Consider the following 19452-nt stretch of genomic DNA (forward strand, 5'->3'; position numbering starts at 1 on the left):
GGTCGATAAGCATGACAGCAGTGAGACAGGACTGAACTACACACAGGCTCACAAACACAAAACTCTTTTGCCTCAGTAGCTGAGCTTTTTACCTTAGCCCCAAATAAAATGATCCTAAATCAACTTACACTGAAACACACTATTTTGTCATTGCTTGTTACTCAGAGCGTTGCCTGTCCCTTCCTGATCGACCCGTCATCCCAAGCTACAGAGTGGCTGCGCACACATCTCAAAGAGCACAGACTAGAAGTTATCAACCAGCAGGTAAACGCACACATTATCACGCACACACACATCTTAAAGAACGCATTAAGTGTTTCTTTGAATTTGCAAGCTCATTTTCACAGGCCTGCAAATCGGTAATATGTTTTGTTCAAATCAATCAACTCCAAACAGATGAGGTAACATTTATGTCTGCAGGAGCCTCTAAAGCAATTCATGTTGAACATTACTTTGAAGTGCTTCATGAGATTGAACGTTCTCTTTTTGTCTGATGAGCCCAGGTCTATTTTTAGTGCATTAGTAAAGCTCATCATTTAGTTGCCACGATTGTTTGACAAGAATGTAAGAAGAAGCTCCCTCTCTCTTCATTCTGTCCGGTTGTTGGCTTAAACAAATCATTTGATTGCATTAATCAATGTTGGACTGTATTATTCATTACTTACTAATTACCAGTTACTAATTGCAAAATTGATGTCATTATTTATCACACCCATAAAGCAGTAATTTAGTCAGTGCTATTAAACAGATTGAATGTCTCCTTTATCTTGTGTGTCTATTACTTTACAAGAGCACTATCCTGAATTAAACTGCTGTAGCCACGCCTCTATTCAGGCACAGGACAGGTGCTGGAACCTTTTGTCTAGTCCATTTTTGATACCACATTTTAAATATGGGACACATATAGGCAGCTTATATATAAGCAGTCTTAAATCTTAGTTTTTCTAGTTCATTGTCTTGAAAAACTTTTTCTTTTCTAGTTGAAAATGTTGCTTTTGATACTTTTGGTCTTTTAGTCATTACAGAACTAACCTAAACATTACGTGACTGCCATAGTAGTGGGGTGCACATAGACTGAGTAAGATTACCTCCTTTGCCTTTAAAAGTGCTCATAAAAAATAAACATTTGTGATATAGACTACAACCAGCAAAGTGTTGCTAATTGCTCCTGGTGATGTTATTAATATGAGATCTCTGTGTGCTTGCTCTCAATAGGATAGCAACTTCATGACATCCCTGGAGCTGGCAGTCAGATTTGGAAAAACCCTCATTATCCAAGAGATGGATGGAGTTGAACCTGTGCTCTACCCGCTGCTGAGGAGGGACCTCATTGCACAGGGTATACACACGCTCTGACAAACGCAAACACCACTTTCACACAAACTAGTTGATTCTTTGATCTATCACAGCTCTTTTGAACGTAATTTAGAGGCTTTACCAGCTGCTCGTAGTCAAGTAGAAGTCTGACTACTTGTCTCTATATGGCAGCTACTTTTCCAGACAGGGGTGAAACTCCATTTTGAGGGCGATTGCCTCTACTTGTTAATCATTATGCAGAGCACAAGCTACTCTGCTCCTTGGTAGTTTTTAACTTAAGTCTGAACAGTGTATGCAGTGGTGCCCAAAACGCTGCAAATGACATGTGAAATATTCAGGTCAGTTAATACTACATTTATATTTCTATACTTGAAATGCATCCACAGCAGCCATGTAAACGTCTGATCTCGTCCGATCTCGAATAGTCTTAATATTACTTTAGGGGATTAAAAAGTGCATGATACATCGAGTATGATCGAAGATATAGATGATTCCTTTTAACAGCTGGTGACACAGTTTGACAGCAGAGAAACAAGCACATATTAAGTAAAAAATTCCATTCAAACCATAGTTATCTTCCCACAATACAGAAAATCACTGTGATGAATAATATGTGGGCATGGCAGATGTCACCAAAGCTATAGAAAATGACTAATGACAACCTGTACATTGAACCACATACTCATGAGGAGGATTTTTGAAGAGGTAATGTGTGTACTGTAGGGGAGAATTACAAATGAGTCAGGAAAGTGTGAACAAAGAAGGGGGTGGATAAATAAAGACTATTAGAAAATAAATTGAGTTTGTCACGCTATCATTGCTGCGATTTAATACCACTCTTTGGTAGAGTAAAAAAATATGTTTTTAATGTGTCAATTTTCATTATTTGCACAAGCACAAAAATAGTCCCTTCAGAGAAAGTGGTTTCTCATTTGAACCCCATTTACTGAGTTTCTTTGTGTCTTGAGTCTTGCAAACCATTAGAAAGAGTAAGTAAGTAACAGTAAGTATTATGTATTCAGAAAATTGGGCTCAGGGTTCACATTCATGCATGGAAATCTATTATTGTACATCCTAGCACTGTCATATTCAATTGTCTGCATGCTCATGCTAAGGACTCATACACATACATACAGTATGTAGAACCACCACACAGAAACACCATACATGCCCTGGGTGACAAACAACATAACTTCTCTTGACACAGGGGATAACTAATATTATTTAAAACATGTGACTCTTTACACATGTATTATTCAGATATGTATGTCAAAGTGACACCAAAATGGCACATTTGCGAAACGTCAAACTCCCTGTCCATAGCTGTTTAAAGATGTGAGGGTACTGTAATTACATGCAGCATTAACTTTCTAATCATAAGTCTTCAGAAAAGTGTTTGAACCACTGATCTAAAGAACTCAAAGAATTCATACAGCAGCAATGCTTTATATTCACTAGTTAAAATAAGCATGTAGTGTGGATGCAGCTTTGTACAGATGTTACTGGTTCAAATTTGCGGGGTTTTTCCTGCACTGCAGGATCGCGTGATCGCGTGACTTTTCACCACAACTGTTTTCCTCTAGGTGGCAGCACCGTACTAAATACTGCTCAGACGTTTTGGGGACAATGCTGACAGCCTGATAGCCGCGATTAGGAGTGGCGCTGTTCATGATACAGAATACAAGAGGATGAAAGGAGAACTAGCTGCAGACAGTAAATAATATAGTAGCCTAGTTTTTCAATGACAAAATGTAACGACGGCAGCTACAGTAGACTATAGCCCACGTCTCACTCTCTTTTTTCGGTCATCTGTCTCGTCATCTCCAAAATGTGTTTTTAAAATGAGCCAACTACAGTACTGTGCAGTAGTGCCGCAGATTTCTCACTCCGCACCTTGTTTGAGAGTGCAGCTGGATGATTTCTTGTGAATGAACGGGTCTGTGTCACTTTGGGGCTGGGCGATAAAACATAGGATAAATAACTTTCCCTCGATAGAAGACGCGGCCGATACAAAGTGACACCGTCAGCCATGCAGCCGGCCTGGACTTTTTATTTTTAATTATGAAGGATCATCTGCCCAAGGCAAAGATGATAGCATCAACAAAACACGGCGTAACACACGCGGCTGTATGGGACAGGCTTTTATTTAATTCAGAACAAACCGCTTAGCAAAAATGGAAAATATAGTCTATAATAATTAATTGATCTGTTGTTTGGCCACTGTTTGAAAATAACCCGAATTATGAGCAAATAATCTGATCCAGAACAGCAGTCATAATCAGACTTCTTCTAAATAAACCTAAACATTAAATAACTGGGTCAGGTCGGACCATGGGGTTATTTTTTCTCTTCTTCTTCACAGGAGAAGAGGAGGCTATGTGCAAAGTACCACATTAACATCTCTATTCATATAACGCCCATCGAAACAGCTGATTTACATGTCGGCCGTTAAGGCAAGGCAAGGCAAGGCAATTTTATTTGTATAGCCCGTTTTTACAAACAGTTTGTCTCAAAGGGCTTCACATGGCATCGTAGCAACATCCTCTGTCCTTAGACCCTCACATCGACTGAGGAAAAACTCCATGGAAAACCCTTTTAACAGGGAAAAACAGGAGAAACCTCAGGGTGAGCAACAGAGGAGGGATCCCTCACCCAGGACGGACAGACGTGCAATAGATGTTGTTACAGACAAGAAAACAGTTTACAGTTTGTCACAGAATGTGCGGAATATGGAAATGTTAACACATGGCGATTGGCCATTCACGCGGCTTTGTTCTTGGTTTCGGCCAATCAGCTTATAAGCACATGGCTAATTATCAGCTTTCAACCAATCGCACTGTTTTAATGTGTGTGTGTGAAAGTTATTTTCTTTAGTTCATTTTCGTTTCTTTTGGATTTTTTTTACAACAATGTATCAATATAATATTGTTTTCGTTTCATTTCGTTATAAAAATCAATCCCTTTTCTTTGAAACAATGAGATTGAGCAGCTAAAACTCAATAAACTCAACCATGGCTTGTCTTATTGTTAATCTGAACGCACATGTATAAAGGGCAGAGTCAAGGCAGCAGATAAATCACAAAACATCAACGCGTCCGTGAGCGCAGCGCACCTCCTCTTCTCCTGTGAAGAAGAAGAGAAAAAATAACCCCATGGTCCGACCTGACCCAGTTATTTAATGTTTAGGTTTATTTAGAAGAAGTCTGATTATGACTGCTGTTCTGGATCAGATTATTTGCTCATAATTCGGGTTATTTTCAAACAGTGGCCAAACAACAGATCAATTAATTATTATAGACTATATTTTCCATTTTTGCTAAGCGGTTTGTTCTGAATTAAATAAAAGCCTGTCCCATACAGCCGCGTGTGTTACGCCGTGTTTTGTTGATGCTATCATCTTTGCCTTGGGCAGATGATCCTTCATAATTAAAAATAAAAAGTCCAGGCCGGCTGCATGGCTGACGGTGTCACTTTGTATCGGCCGCGTCTTCTATCGAGGGAAAGTTATTTATCCTATGTTTTATCGCCCAGCCCCAAAGTGACACAGACCCGTTCATTCACAAGAAATCATCCAGCTGCACTCTCAAACAAGGTGCGGAGTGAGAAATCTGCGGCACTACTGCACAGTACTGTAGTTGGCTCATTTTAAAAACACATTTTGGAGATGACGAGACAGATGACCGAAAAAAGAGAGTGAGACGTGGGCTATAGTCTACTGTAGCTGCCGTCGTTACATTTTGTCATTGAAAAACTAGGCTACTATATTATTTACTGTCTGCAGCTAGTTCTCCTTTCATCCTCTTGTATTCTGTATCATGAACAGCGCCACTCCTAATCGCGGCGATATGTGATACATAATCATCAAGTCATAAAGCAAGACAGGCTTTATCATATTACAATAGTTTCTGTGATTTAGGCAGTGTATACAGTAGTTAGTTCTAGTTTAATAGCCTAGAGTTTAAGCTGTGGATTACTGCACAGATCACTGAGTCATCCGCCTGTCGTCCTCCGTTCTCACAGATGCCACCTGGCGGTTGTTTTGGCACATTGAGGCTTTTCATTAAAACCTCTTGTCTCGCCAAAGAAAAAAAATGCATGAGTCTTGTGCCGTCTCGCGTGGACCACGCGTGAAGTCCGCAAATTTGAACCAGTAACATCTGTAGCTTCTGATGTAACCTGTGACATTTCAGTTTCTTGGTCTAGATAATTGCACACCAATCATGTATGTATAAAAAGGCATAGCAAACATACTGTACCTGTGAAAATAATCTGGATTCATAAGGCTATGAATCATCCATGAAGAGGCAGTTGTTTATTGGAAGCTGAATTTGAAAAAGGTGGGGGCAGAGAAGGTGTGAGAAAGGGCAAGTAATTTAGTTAAAACAACAGAGTTGAGGGGAAAAAAAGGCAAGACAAAGGCAATACTGCATTGCAGACATCTAGGAGACAGAGGGGCATAGACGCAGACTGTAAAAGGGCCAAGATAGGATTTACAGGGGTCATAGAGGAAAAAGTTACAAGCCTTTAGATACACTATATGTTGTTAACAGCAATTCCCTTTTCTTTCTTTCACACATGTGGACCCACACAGGTCCTAGATATGTGGTTCAGATAGGAGACAAGGTCATAGATTACAATGAGGACTTTCGTCTCTTCCTGGCAACACGGAATCCCGACCCCTTTATACCCCCTGATGCTGTTTCCGTGGTTACAGAGGTCAACTTCACTACCACCAGGGCAGGTTTACGAGGACAGGTAAACCATGTAACCCAGACTCAAACATACACAAGAAAAATCCAATTTAACAGCAAGTATAACGGCTTGGCACTAACTTACCTACGTACCTTTGTGAATCCATATTTAATATTGTTGACGATTTGTCACAGCAGTGTTGATTAGACTCTTGACGGTGTGTGAGGCTATAGTCTCTGGTGACATTTTGTAAAATAAAACAATACAGTAAATCAAAGAAAAATACAAAATGTTTTTTGTCTCCATCTAATCTTGACTTCAAATATGCTGCAGAAACTATGTTGGGTTTTTTTAATTGGCAGTTCACACAGTTTACTGTAGTTCTTTAATGTGTTATGAGCAAATCCATTTGGAACAAGAACATTTATAGTCCAATAATACATTTATAGACCATATAATGGATGTTTGACCTGTCCATTTGTTCACATCTGTGTGTTTGTGCGTTAGCTGCTAGCCTTGACCATCCAACAGGAGAAGCCAGAATTGGAGACTGAGAAAACTAGACTACTACAACAGGAGGAAGACAAGAAAATACAGCTGGCTCAGCTGGAAGAATCACTGTTAGAGGTATGTATTCTGTCATACAGTTTACTTTATTTTTTATTTACTTATTCTGTGAGAACAAAGAAGAGGTTCTAGAGAGTTCTACATTTAATACGTACATACAAAAGCCTGCTACTGCAGCAGGTTTATATACAAGTATGATAATATAGTGCCACCCCACGATTTGTGCCTATTACGCAACCCAGAGATAAAAGAAAAACCTTTGATCAATATATTATCATTAGAAAATGCTGAGAAAATTGGTGTGGAAGTCTCATTTTCTCTCCTTTTGAAATGCTCAGTTATCCCTGCACTGCAGACCTTGTTGTTGCTTACTCCCACTGATGGCCTGAGGAGGCTGTAGTAGACAGAGTGAAACAATGTGCACAGACAAAGAAGAAGGAGTCACTTGTTTTGCAACAAGGATGTGATCTGTCACTTCCCTTTCATGAACTCTGTCAAATATTTGTGATGGATCACTCATGTGTGGAATTTGTGCAAATACAAACTAAAAACAATCAGAAACTATTTTATAACTTCACACGATGGATCAAAACTTGTGTAACTGGGATCATTATGTGCCCGCAATGGAACCTCTGCATGGATCTAAGTACCTGTCAGCTTTAATTTCAGGTTATGTCAATGCATATCCAATTACAAATTTGACAACCAGTTCTCTATTGAACTGACAAAACAGTTTGCAAATACAGCCGCAGGAAAATTGTCTCGATGAAAATATTCTATTAAATCCTCTGGAAGCCTTTGGATTTGAATGGAATGGAAAGTCAGTAGGGAATAAAATCGCAAACTTGCTTGCATTGCATTTCTTTTCCACTTATTCATGCACTTCAAACTTCTAAAGAGAAATTTCTTGGCAGGTGCTGTGTCATTTTACATACACGTTAATGAGAATATGGTGCCAAAACATCAAACAGGTTGTTACTGTCCAAATATGTTAATGGGGCTACCTGTACTTTCAAGTAAAAACATACCGAACTTAATGGATGCACACTTTCACAATCGAACACAGACACATGTACGCACAGAGTTGACATACACTGTGACACATAGACATTCAATCCATTGATATATTTTTGTGCACACAGTCCACAGTGCCAAGAGCAGGATGTTGGTGCTTCACTTGTACTAGACATGTAATTATTCTAGGATTGTAGGAGCATATTCGACTCGACATTTCCATGCTCCGCTGCTTTCTCATCTATTTTATTTGAATTTATTTGAATACATTTTATCAGTTCCTTTCAGAGAATAGATTCCACCGGATGAAGTGATGGACACTTGGCTCTCAGGGAAACTTAAATAAAAAATGAATAAATGTCCTACATGAGGTCATTATAAAATGACATCTCTTGCACTTCTAACTTTAATCAGATCAGACTTAAGTCAATGGACCGAAGTATAACGGCTTACTGTGATCTCTCTTTTGTCTAATTTTTCAATGAGACTGTTTTTGCCCTTGTCTAATCTTTGCCATATCTTCTATTTGCATCTGTCTGTCCATCTGTCCGGTTCCCATGTCAGACCCTGGCTACAGCTCAGGGTAATATTCTGGAGAACAGGGAGCTGATAGACAGTCTGAACCAGACCAAGGCAAGCAGTGCCCTGATCCAGGAGTCATTATTGGAATCACACAGGCTGCAGGCATCCTTGGACCAGGTACTGTGCTTCAGGCGCGCGCATGCACACGCACACACACACACACACACACACACACACACACACACACACACACACACACACACACACACACACACACACACACAGAGGTAAAATCTGAAAAAAATCCAACAAAAAAAACTTCTTGCCTTACTGCACCCACCAATTGGTTAAATTATTTTTTAGTATTAGCTAGCCAAATAGATTCCCTCTGAATGTCTGTAGCTAGGTACAAATCAAGGCAATAACTTTCTGTAATATCCGTTACAGGCGAATCCTGAAAAATGTAGCTCATCTTAGAATTTCAAGGAGAATCAGCATTAACCAGTGGATTACTGAAGTGTAATAACCAAACATCATCAGAAACACTTGGAAGTTTGGAAACTGTTTTAGTTATTTCCCTTGACATCGACTGCTATACTCCACTACCTCACTGATAAGAGAGAGCGAGAGAGGGCATGACGATTGAGTGCTATGAAAAAAAGAAAGAGAGAGAGAGAGAAAAGGTAGAGTGAGGCGCATAACATAGAAGGACACAGATAACGGCAGTCACAGATACAGAGAATGTGTGGAATGTATAATGACATTTATGCTCACTCTGTGAATGTAAGATGACTCCATTTTTGGATGAAAGTTTAGTTTCTGTTACAAAGCCTCATCATATATTCAGGTCAGTAGTTCTACTAGAATTGAGAAGTTTATGCAGTTGTCTACATTGATACAGTATTTTCTAGTATTGGGCTGCATATATACATATACTAGTCTACATACTATATGCAAACCCACAGCCACGCTGTAATGTTCTACAATCTACAATCAGAAGCTTCTAAAGATGTGAATGCAAGGCGATACCAAACATGCACTTCATGATGGTCCTCTAGGGTGCAGTGTTACACCAGAACTGTTTTTGTACCTGTCTCTCAGTTGTTTTTATTTATTTATTTCCTCTCCCCTGTTTCTGTTTTTCTCTTATGGATCACGCCGTTTTTTTCTTGCTTTTCCTGTCTTATCACACCTCATGTTGTCTATCCTCGTTTCTCCTTCCCTCTGTTCCATCATGATCGAAATAAATATTTTTCATTCTACTTTTCTGCTTATCTATCCCCATATAATACCCCTACCTTGCCATCCATACAATGTTTTGTTTTCTGTAACTATCTTAAACATTGATGGTTCTTTTTCATTCTCTCCCCTTTCATCTCTGTCCTTTCTTTCTCTCTTTCTCCCTGTTTTTGTATTTCAGGAGCGGGACGCCTACTTGCCTCTTGCAGAGAGTGCTAGCAAGATGTATTTTGTCATCACAGACCTGTCGAAGATCAACAACATGTACCGCTTCAGCCTTGCTTCTTTTCTGCGGCTCTTCCAAAGGGCTCTTCAGGCCAAGAAGGTGACTGGATGCCACACAACCTGTATACTACTTCCATTTCCATCCAGCACAGCACTGTCTCAATGTGTTCACCTCACAAAATTGTTGTAGTTGTAACTAGGGCTGGGACTTTAACGCGTTAATTACGATTAATTAATTACACAAAAATTAACGCGTTTTTTTTCTCACGTGTGTCTACGTGCGGTGCGCCCGCACGCGAGAGAGGCGGCAGTTTGAGAGGCTGACTGGCAGAGATGAGAGCTGGTGAAACGCTAGCATGGTTATTTAAAACACCATCTCTAATCTCTGCCTGCACATAGATCACAGACACAGCGCACGCTAAATGCGCTAATTGCTCAGCTGCAGCGCTATATCTATGACCTGTCACTGTCACAGGTGCATCTCATCTCATTATGATAGGACTTCACCCTCAGAGCTGTCTGTCTTCAGACTGTCCTGACCTGTCCCTGAACATCACACAGGGACAACATGGAGCTGCCTGTGTGGTTGGTTACTGAGTTTTATTAATGTTTACATCAGGCTGAGTTCAACAAATCAGTTTATGCTACTGTGATTTAAGTAGCCTAGTTAAATACTACAGTAATCATCATAGTGTATTGGAAGGAAAGACCATTTAATCTGTATGTATCAAATATCGATTAATGAATTAATCGATAATTTGCATCCCTAGTCTGTTGGTCTTGGTTAAGTACCACCTTGAATGCTTAAGCCAGCGGTACTCAATAGGCGGCCCGCGGGCCGCATCCGGCCCACCGGACCTTCCAATCAGACCCGCGACTGAGTTCTACTAGTTTACATGTTACTGTATACTGTATTTCTCGGGCTCCGTGCGCCTGTAAGTCAATGCGCTGGGACATGGAAACACGTGAGGAGCGTTTGTGTGTGCCTGTGAGGCCCTGCACTGGGAAGCAGAAACGCTCACGAACCCAAATCACCATGCGCGAGTGTTTGGGGAGCGGGCTGGAATGCAGGGTTTTCCCTGCCTGTCTGCAGAGACCGTGGGTGATTTTCACCGCCGTCTTGGTTCAACTGTGTGTGCATCATGCATGGGGGGCCGTTCAGATGAAGCGTCTTTTGCGCGAGCTCAAACCCATTCAATGTAGCCGCGTCATGCACGCTCACAACTCAAAAGCCGTAGCCGCGCGCATTTGATGAAACGCATCTGTTTTTTCGTGCACGTCTGCGGCGCACAGCTGCACGACCTGCTTCTCCCCCGGTGTTGTGTCCCGGTTCCATCGGCCTGTGTCTCTCCTACTGTTTCCCACTGAGCTCTGCCTCGTTTGAAAGGTGAAGGAAGCCCGTGTGTGGAAAGACGTCGCCTCCGAGATGTAGAATGTGTATTATAGAAGAGAAACACACATTTCAGGACCAATGACTTGTATCCTCAGAACAGAGTCAGACATGTCCTGTGATGGTCAGCCTCCTTTCATATTTAAGCTGAAAATCACAGGGCATGTCTGAGGATACAAGTCAGCAGTGTAAAGCTCATGATATGTAAATTATGATATGATAATGTCAAGACATTTACAAAACACAGTGAAGTGTATAAATAAAAATTATGTGCTTACAAGTAAAATAAAAATATTTAAATTATTAGACGAAAAAGGTGAATTTAATTTCAATCTAGGCCTATTTGAATGTGCGGCCCCCAAGGTGTCTGTTAAGAAAAATTTGGCCCTTCGACAAATGTATTTGAGTACCCCTGGCTTAAGCTTACTGTATGTATTCAGTCATTCAATGGTATACTAAAATCCATGTGAAAAAAAAAATGCTTCTCACTGTTCTCAGGTCAAATATTTATATGCGATTAAAATGCGATTAATTGCGATTAATTAATTACAAAGCCTCAAATTAATTCGATTAATTTTTTTAATCGAGTCCCGGCCCTAGTTGTAACTAATACTGAAGTGGTTGATGTTTCATGTGGAAATGACCCATGCCATGTGCATGGATAATATTACTTAAGTGCAGATGGAAGAAATAGTTTGACATTTCTGGAAATGTGCTTATCCACTTTTCGTTAAATATAAGACTACACCCAGCAGCTAGTTAGTTATAAGTGTGAAAACAACAATTCACTATCTTACAGGAAGTAAGGTGTTAGACTGTTACTTGGCCAGGTGGAATAACTTGAAAGTCCTTTTTATACATTCACAACATTTTTTCCCCATAATGCTGACCTATTCCTTTACAATTGTGTGCGCACAGTTGAAAGTACAAAACAAACAAACCACAAACACTCAACAGAGTGATCCATATCCTTTACAGATATTATTTTCAGTGATTTTGTTTTAGATGAGGTTAAATTTTGGTTGATATCAACCTGGTTGTGTTTTATCTTGTGAGTTTATCTCTGTGTGACCTGTGCAGCTGGAGAACACCACAGATTGTCTATCACACTGCTGCTCTCCATCTGAGCCCTAAACGCTGTCTGATAACCACATACACAGGCACTGGGTTGAGAGATTGAGCACTAATTCCCCAAATCCTGTGTGGGTTGTTAGAGCCAGTGCTGTCATCCAAGAATGTCACCAGGCAGCAGCTGGTCACCACTGTTATATGTTTGTGTGTGTGTGTTTGTGTAGGTACGTTTGTGGACACATTCAGGGAGTATGGTCAGAATACAGCATTGATTCATGGACTCTCTCTCCCTTTGTATCTTTTGGTCTGTTGTTGTATTGAATGAGCAAGTTTAATTTGCCATGAGCTCCAGATGGTTCCCGAGATTTGGAAGAGAATAACAACCGCACACGTCTGACAAAACACACTGAAAAGTTTTTACATAAACACAAATTAGCACACACACACAGAGTGACTTTGCTCAGGTCTTGTATACACATAGTGCTAACGTGCACTAAATATAGGTGTCAACATGAAGTAGATGCTTGCAACAGAGATAGAGATTCAGTCACCTCACTCACTTTACCTTGAATTTTCTGCTGAACAATCCTGAGTGTGACAAAACGAAAGGACACTTTAAAAATATCAATGCCAACTTTCCAGTGCCAACTCCATTGGCACTCATGTAGCTCTCACCAATTTGGCTACAACAAAGCGCATAAATCATAGACACATGATGCACTGTTTCATGTTAAAGGAGGCTGGAAAAATAACCCACTGAATCTCTATAGTGACAGGATATCCCTCAGTTTAACATCATCTCACCTAGTTTAATGGGCCTTACCCCCCCTTATCTCTCACGTCACTAACCATGTCTATGTGTGTGTGCATTTTAGGAAGCAGAGAATACTGAAGCCAGGATTGTAGCTTTGGAGACGAGCTTGAAGAATATGGTGTATGAGTATGTCTGCAGATCGCTTTTCAAGGTAATACACACACTTACATACACACTGTCTGCTTCTGTGGTGGTCACACATACAAATAAAGCAAATGGGAGTTTGGCCTCTCTAACAATTTCTGCCATCACCAGTGATTCTATAGTGTGGTAAGAAAAAATGCAATCATTTTCCTGGTGTGTTGTCTTTTCTTGTGTAGTCCTGCTTTTTCTCTTACTACTGTCACAGTATGCTTTATCTGGTATTATAAAACGGAAAGTTGAAATCCGGCAATCTGATTGGTTGTTAACTGTGATATAATGAGCGTATACAACAGCTACTGTTCTAAAGCCTTATCACAGCAAATCCCTCCGCGTCAGGAAAGTATGAATGGAAGTTTTTTGTCATGTATTCATGACAACAAACTGTTACAGTAGGTAGCAAACGGCAGCCAGTGTTTTGACGAGGTTAACAAATAGACTAAATTAGTTGAATTCACATGTTCAAGGTTAACTTTTACCTCCAGGGAGGGTTAACAATGGTAGAGTGGATTGGGCATTGACTTTCTCCTGACAAAAAGACAACATGCAGAGCTAACATCCGGAGAGATGGGACTTTTTTCTTCTTCTTTTTTTTTTTTTTTTTTTTTTACAGTGGGGCTATTTTATTAGATGATATGTATTTCTGATCAAATAAACTACATACAATTGATTGTGTATTCCTCTTTCATATTGCCATTATTGGTAACTGTTTTATAAAAGCAATACATAACTCCAGTCCATGATATACTGTACACTCATTATACTACGCTAAGGGGGTTTTAAGTAAACTTCTTCCTGCAGTGTGACAGAATTTTTTGTGATAATGGAACACAGTTTTCTTATTGAACAAATGCAGAGTCAGACAAACAGAAACATTTACACACTTACACAAGCAAACCTCTGCCATTAACACACTAATAAAGTGTCAAATATTGACCACCACAGCAATCACTGTATCGATCTGGCAGTAAATGGTAAATGTAATTTCTCTGTCTTGGGTGTTTGTGTGTGTGTGACTGTATGGTAATGGAGGTTTCACAGTGGATGTTAATTGCTTACCACATCTATAGGCTATCTTCGCGACACTTGCACACAAACACACACGTCCACACACAGCAGCAGCCCAGTTATTAGCAGAGAGGAAACACTGGACTACATTATCAGTGCTCCTGTCAACAACCCCATACGTGTTACCAAAGAGATAACAATAGGGAGAAAAAGAGGAGAGGTGGAGGAAGGCATCCAATGAAAAGATAAAAGTGGATAATGAGTGAGAGAAGACAAAAAATGAATAAACGGTGATGAGAGAAAAAAGAAGATTGTATTTAGAGAGGAAAAGGGAATCGAGATTAGAAAACATGATATACTATGTGGGAAAAAAATAACAGACCACCTCACACTTTCTGAATGGCTCTGTTTTTGTTACGGTTGTTATGGTAGTGGTAGGCATTCAGGCTATTATGTCTTTGTGTTAAATTCCGCTGCAAACACAACTGATCCAGCTTAATAAGGTATTGATTGAGCATGGCTGGATACATCAAAGCCAGTATTGATTGTTGAACCTCTCATGAACAAAATTGTCTGCTTGTTTTTTATTTTATCTGGGGGCCAGGTGTAAACTTGTTAAGCTTTTGTTATGTGACCTTTATAGTTATTACAGTATACACAGAACAAGACAGTGTGCATATACTGTATTCTGTCCCTGTGATGACCTGCAGTTGTTACTTTATAGGAACAAAAAAGGTACTTCAGATGGAACAGTATCTGGGCCTTGCCACTCTCTGAGAGTTCATAGAGTCATTTTAACATCATTAAAGGTTTTCTTTTCATTACACTGGAGGGGTAGTTCACTCAGAAGATTATATTTTTACACTTGTAAAGTAGTAAACCATCAAAGATAGCAAACAACAAGATGTGTATTGGTGTTGAATGTATATCGAAATGTATGTACAAACACTTCCTACAGTTGGTTTGGTGCTATTTTATGTTAGGTGCTTGCTTTTGTTTACTTATGCCTGTGTGTGGGCTGACAGGTTCAAGCATTCAGGAGGTTAACTGCGTGTGTGTGGAAGCAGTGGTTTGGGTTGTGGTGATGTGCTGGAGTGTGACATATTCCAGGTTGTACTGTCTACCGAGGTTCCTGTCCTGTCAGAGTGTCAGTATGACAGCGGTTCACATACACACACTCACTGACTTTCATCCTCATTGCACTCTCTTTGCCTCATTTCTCTCTGACACACATATGCACACGCTGAAGAAACACGAGGTGCACACACATAGCCACACATACACCAAAAAAGGGATATTGTGCCATTCTGTTTTTGATCTGTCATATCATTTTTCTCAGCTCTCTTTTGTCAACTGTCACTTCCTGTATATGGGATTTATATTTGGCAGCATGGTTTTAATCATTCAGGCATTGGATAAAGAAATTAACCCTGGCGAGGGTTACAGAGAGGGCATGGTCGTGTATTGCTCTGGTCAAAATGTAACCTGATGGTTCCCCTCACTGCCTCTACAGCCGTTGGCAATAGTACACTTTGTATGAGGTGACAGCCAGAGATGTGTTGGGAAGGTTTTTGAAGATCTGGAAAAAACTTGATATGCATGGACACACAGTTGTCCCCCAGGTCAATCAAATGATTTTTCAACAACAGTGTTCACATCTGGTAACAGTGATAGCAGTTTCTGTGAATAGCCAGAATGATTAGATTAACACCGGCATTTGACTTCCTGCCACTTTACAAAACACAGCATTGAGAAGTATTACTGAATTGCATTCTACTTCCAATTAGGTTGCCCTTGCCAGGAACTTTTTAAGCGCATAAAATGAGATTTACATAAATATGCATGACTAGCACAGAGGCATTGTGGCTGTATTTCAATGTGGATGTTATTAGTGGCTGTTGTTAAGTTTGGTGAATACATATTGTGTTATTGTTATTTGTGTCAGACAGTGTCAGGGAGTGAGAAATAATGCAACGTGTAGAGAGAATATTTAAGCAATATATCACGACAGGCCGTGGTATATGCTCATTATACCACGGCTAAGGGGCGTTGTTCGGCCCGACGCGAAGCATACACACTGACTTTGGTCAGGTCTTGTATACACATAGTGCTAACGTGCACTAAATACAGGTGAAAGTCACTGCTCAGTCCCCTCTACCATTGTTAACCCTCCCCGGATGTGAAAGTTCACCTTAAACATGTGAATTCAACTACTTTAGTCCATTTTTAACATCGTAAAAACATCAGCTGTCTCTTGCTACGGACTGCAACAGTCCGTTGTCATGGATACATGACAACAACTTCCATTCATACCAGTCATACGTGCCTGAGGCGGAGTGATAGCCTGCGCTGTGATAAGGTTTTAGAATAGTAGCCGTGGTATATGCTCAATATACCACGGTTAACAGCCAATCAGATCGCCGGATTTCACCTTTCCGTTTTATAAATAATATATATACTTTATTCCCCTTTGTATATGGAAAATATACAGTAAAAGTATTCCAGACGTGGCATAGATTACTAAAAGTTTTCCCAACAACAACTCATACATTTGTGAGAGCAAAGGGACTTTTAACTCTTAATTCTTGGCCTGGTATTCAAATTTGGTTTGGATTCTGTAAGGGAGAGCAGAAGTATCTTGTTAAAACCAAGGGACTGAATTATTCTTAAATGAATAAAATACTATTCACTGGATTGAAGACGAGAAAGAGAGAGACAGACACAAAGAGAGACAGGGATGTTCTTTTAAGTTCGGCAAGCTGAGTTTATCATGCAGTGGGAAAATGAGCTTGTCTGCCTTCAGTGTGGATGAGCTGCTAAGATTTGTGGTCTACTCTTTGTTTGTAGTGGGGCAAAATTGCATTTTGTTATATGTAACATACTATTCAACATGTACTGTACGGTATCTCTCTCTCTGCTTCTCTCAGGCTGACCAGTTGATGTTTGCCATGCACTTTGTGAAAGGCATGTACCCTGAACTCTTCCAGGAAAATGTGAGTATTATTGTATTGTGCAGCATTTCTGCTGAGCTCCGGGACAAATGAAATGTAGAAATATTAGCTTTAGAGCTTTGAAATGTCAACCTTTTCGCCGTAGGAATGGGATGTCTTCACTGGATCCATCGTAGGAGAAATGTTTAAGAAAGAGGTAAGAGTGCTGTTTTTTTCTGAAAATAAGACAACACAATATTAATTTTTGTCCTTAATGCACAAGTCCTCTCTCGGCAGGAGTTCCCCTCTTGGATTGATGTGGAGAGGCATGGAACAGTGGCCATTTTAAAAGTAAACACCCAATATACTGTACATACTGACATACACAAACATATACATTTCAGTTTTACATTACAAGTATAGGACAATGCTTTCTAAATCAAAATACCTTGATATTTACTTTTTTTCCCCAAACGAGTAGACTTTATTTTATTCATTATTTGGTCTGTCATTCATCTGCTCCAACTTTTGCCATCCTTTTCTCACAGACTACATTCCCGGCCCTCTACCAGTTGCTGTGTTTGAGTGACTCAGACCTTTGGCTGTCCTTCTCACGGAGCTCACAGTGTGAACAGGAAATCCCATCTTCCATTGCCAAGAAGATTACTCCCTTCCAGCAGGTCAGCTTTCAATCAAAACCAGTCATTTTATCAGCCAAATTTAACAACTTGTCATTATTCACAGGCCATGTCAGATGTTAACACAAGTTTTTGACCTATGCCAGAAATGTTCTGTTTGATTGTTTCTCTGTCAGTTAGCAGATTTAATGTAATATTTGTAAAATCAGTCCATTTATATGATACGTCTTTAGTGTATTTAGTGCACACCATATGGGTGTTAACAAATCACATTAGGCCACACCATTTTGGCTTGCCCTCCTTAATTGTGAAGCAAACTCTCTCGGTTTGCTGGTCAGAGATGGAAATTTCATAAAAGGCCAAACCCATTTCTACGTAAAATTATTCTCTGTGTGGTGCTCGGTGGTTGAGTGGTTAACAGCATGGGCTCTAGTTTCGCAGACCAAGTGCAAGCGAAGCGCAGCACAGGTGCGCTGTGCCAACGGGGTGTGTCCATGCGCAATTTGCAAGTTTCTTGCACCGCCCACCCCGGCGCAAGTACTCCTCTTTCCCACCTCCGTCCCTCCTACTGGCGCAAGTGGGAAAGAGGGAGGGAAGAGGGCGTGACTGGATTTAACACAGCCGAGTCAGATCTTTACCAATCAAATGAACTCCTCTTCTCACCGTTAAATGCGCTGTGGCAGGGGGGTACTGCAATTTTGTCATTTTATATTTCAACATGGACGAAGGAGACAGCAACGCCAGACGGCCAAACTTTTTCTAGGAGGAAACTGATGTTTTGTTGTAGGAGGTCCAAGCTCACAGTGGCCAAATACTGTACAGTATTTACCATATTATGGTAAAACGAACAGACCTCCACGGACTGATGAAGCAGAAGTAGTCTGGGAGGAGGTTACGTTAATATCGTTAAAGGGACAACGAGGAGTTTTGGAAAACGAAGTGTTTTCACACTACATTTCCCATGAGCCTCTGCGCGCACTGTGAAATTCTTGGACTGGCGCAAGACGGACGAAAGCAAAAACATTTGCCAAGAATATTTTTTTTTTTTTCCTTCTTTTTTTCAACTCTCTTTATTGATTTTTCTCATTTTGAACATAGAACACAACAGACATCTTACACATTTACACGTACACGTTTACATAAAAAGGGTCATTTAAATTGTATTAACTTATGTATCTCAAAATGAAAAATAGACAGATGAAGGGGATTAATTTAAAAATAAAAAAAGGAAATAAAAAAGATTATACGTACCCAAATGTATACATTCTTCAAAAGTAAAAAAATAAAAAATAAAATAAAAAGGGGGAGACATAAACTAAACAGAGACAGGGAAAAATAAATATGTGTATATATATATAAAAAATAAAATACAAAGTCTTTTTCCTTCTAGAAGAGCATTTCTATAGCTTGCCCTCAGACTATGTTGTGGTTAAAACAATCAATAAACGGTTGCCAAATACAATAGAACTTTCTTTCCTGATTTTTCAGTGAAAATCTGATTTTCTCCAGCTCTAAATGTCTCTTAACATCTGTCATAAGATTTGAATAAGTTGGAGCTGATTTTTGTTTCCAATTAAGTAATATCAACCTTCGTGCAAGTAGGCTGACAAACGAAACCATGTTATGCTCCCTGTTGCTTTTCGTTATGCTTGAATCAATTATTCCTAGAACCGCCACCAATGGATCTACATTAATAGGTCTATGTAAGATATTTGATAGAGTCTGAAAGATATTGTCCCAATAATTTGATAACTTCGGGCAACTCCAAAACATATGACCCTGTGTTGCTGGTCCGAGTCCACATCTGTCACATGAAGGATCTACAGAGGGAAATTTTGTTTTGACCAATGTAAACGATGTATTATTTTAAATTGCAGGAGGCCA

The 19452-nt window shown here is 39.9% G+C and overlaps 1 protein-coding gene across 1 annotated transcript in view; it reads left to right on the top strand.

The window, feature by feature from the left end:
* Positions 1-19452, top strand: part of dync2h1 (dynein cytoplasmic 2 heavy chain 1) — a 128826-nt gene that overhangs the window by 53424 nt on the left and 55950 nt on the right. Inside the window, exons 70-80 of the mRNA XM_083984702.1 lie at positions 166-264; positions 1216-1339; positions 5909-6072; positions 6517-6636; positions 8155-8289; positions 9533-9676; positions 12913-13002; positions 16928-16993; positions 17097-17147; positions 17228-17281; positions 17479-17610. Coding sequence (XP_083840828.1) covers positions 166-264; positions 1216-1339; positions 5909-6072; positions 6517-6636; positions 8155-8289; positions 9533-9676; positions 12913-13002; positions 16928-16993; positions 17097-17147; positions 17228-17281; positions 17479-17610 — 1179 coding nt within the window. The remainder of the gene's footprint in view (positions 1-165; positions 265-1215; positions 1340-5908; positions 6073-6516; positions 6637-8154; positions 8290-9532; positions 9677-12912; positions 13003-16927; positions 16994-17096; positions 17148-17227; positions 17282-17478; positions 17611-19452) is intronic.

The sequence above is a fragment of the Trachurus trachurus genome (assembly GCF_905171665.1).
Source record: "Trachurus trachurus genome assembly, chromosome: 13".
Lineage (NCBI taxonomy): Eukaryota > Metazoa > Chordata > Actinopteri > Carangiformes > Carangidae > Trachurus > Trachurus trachurus.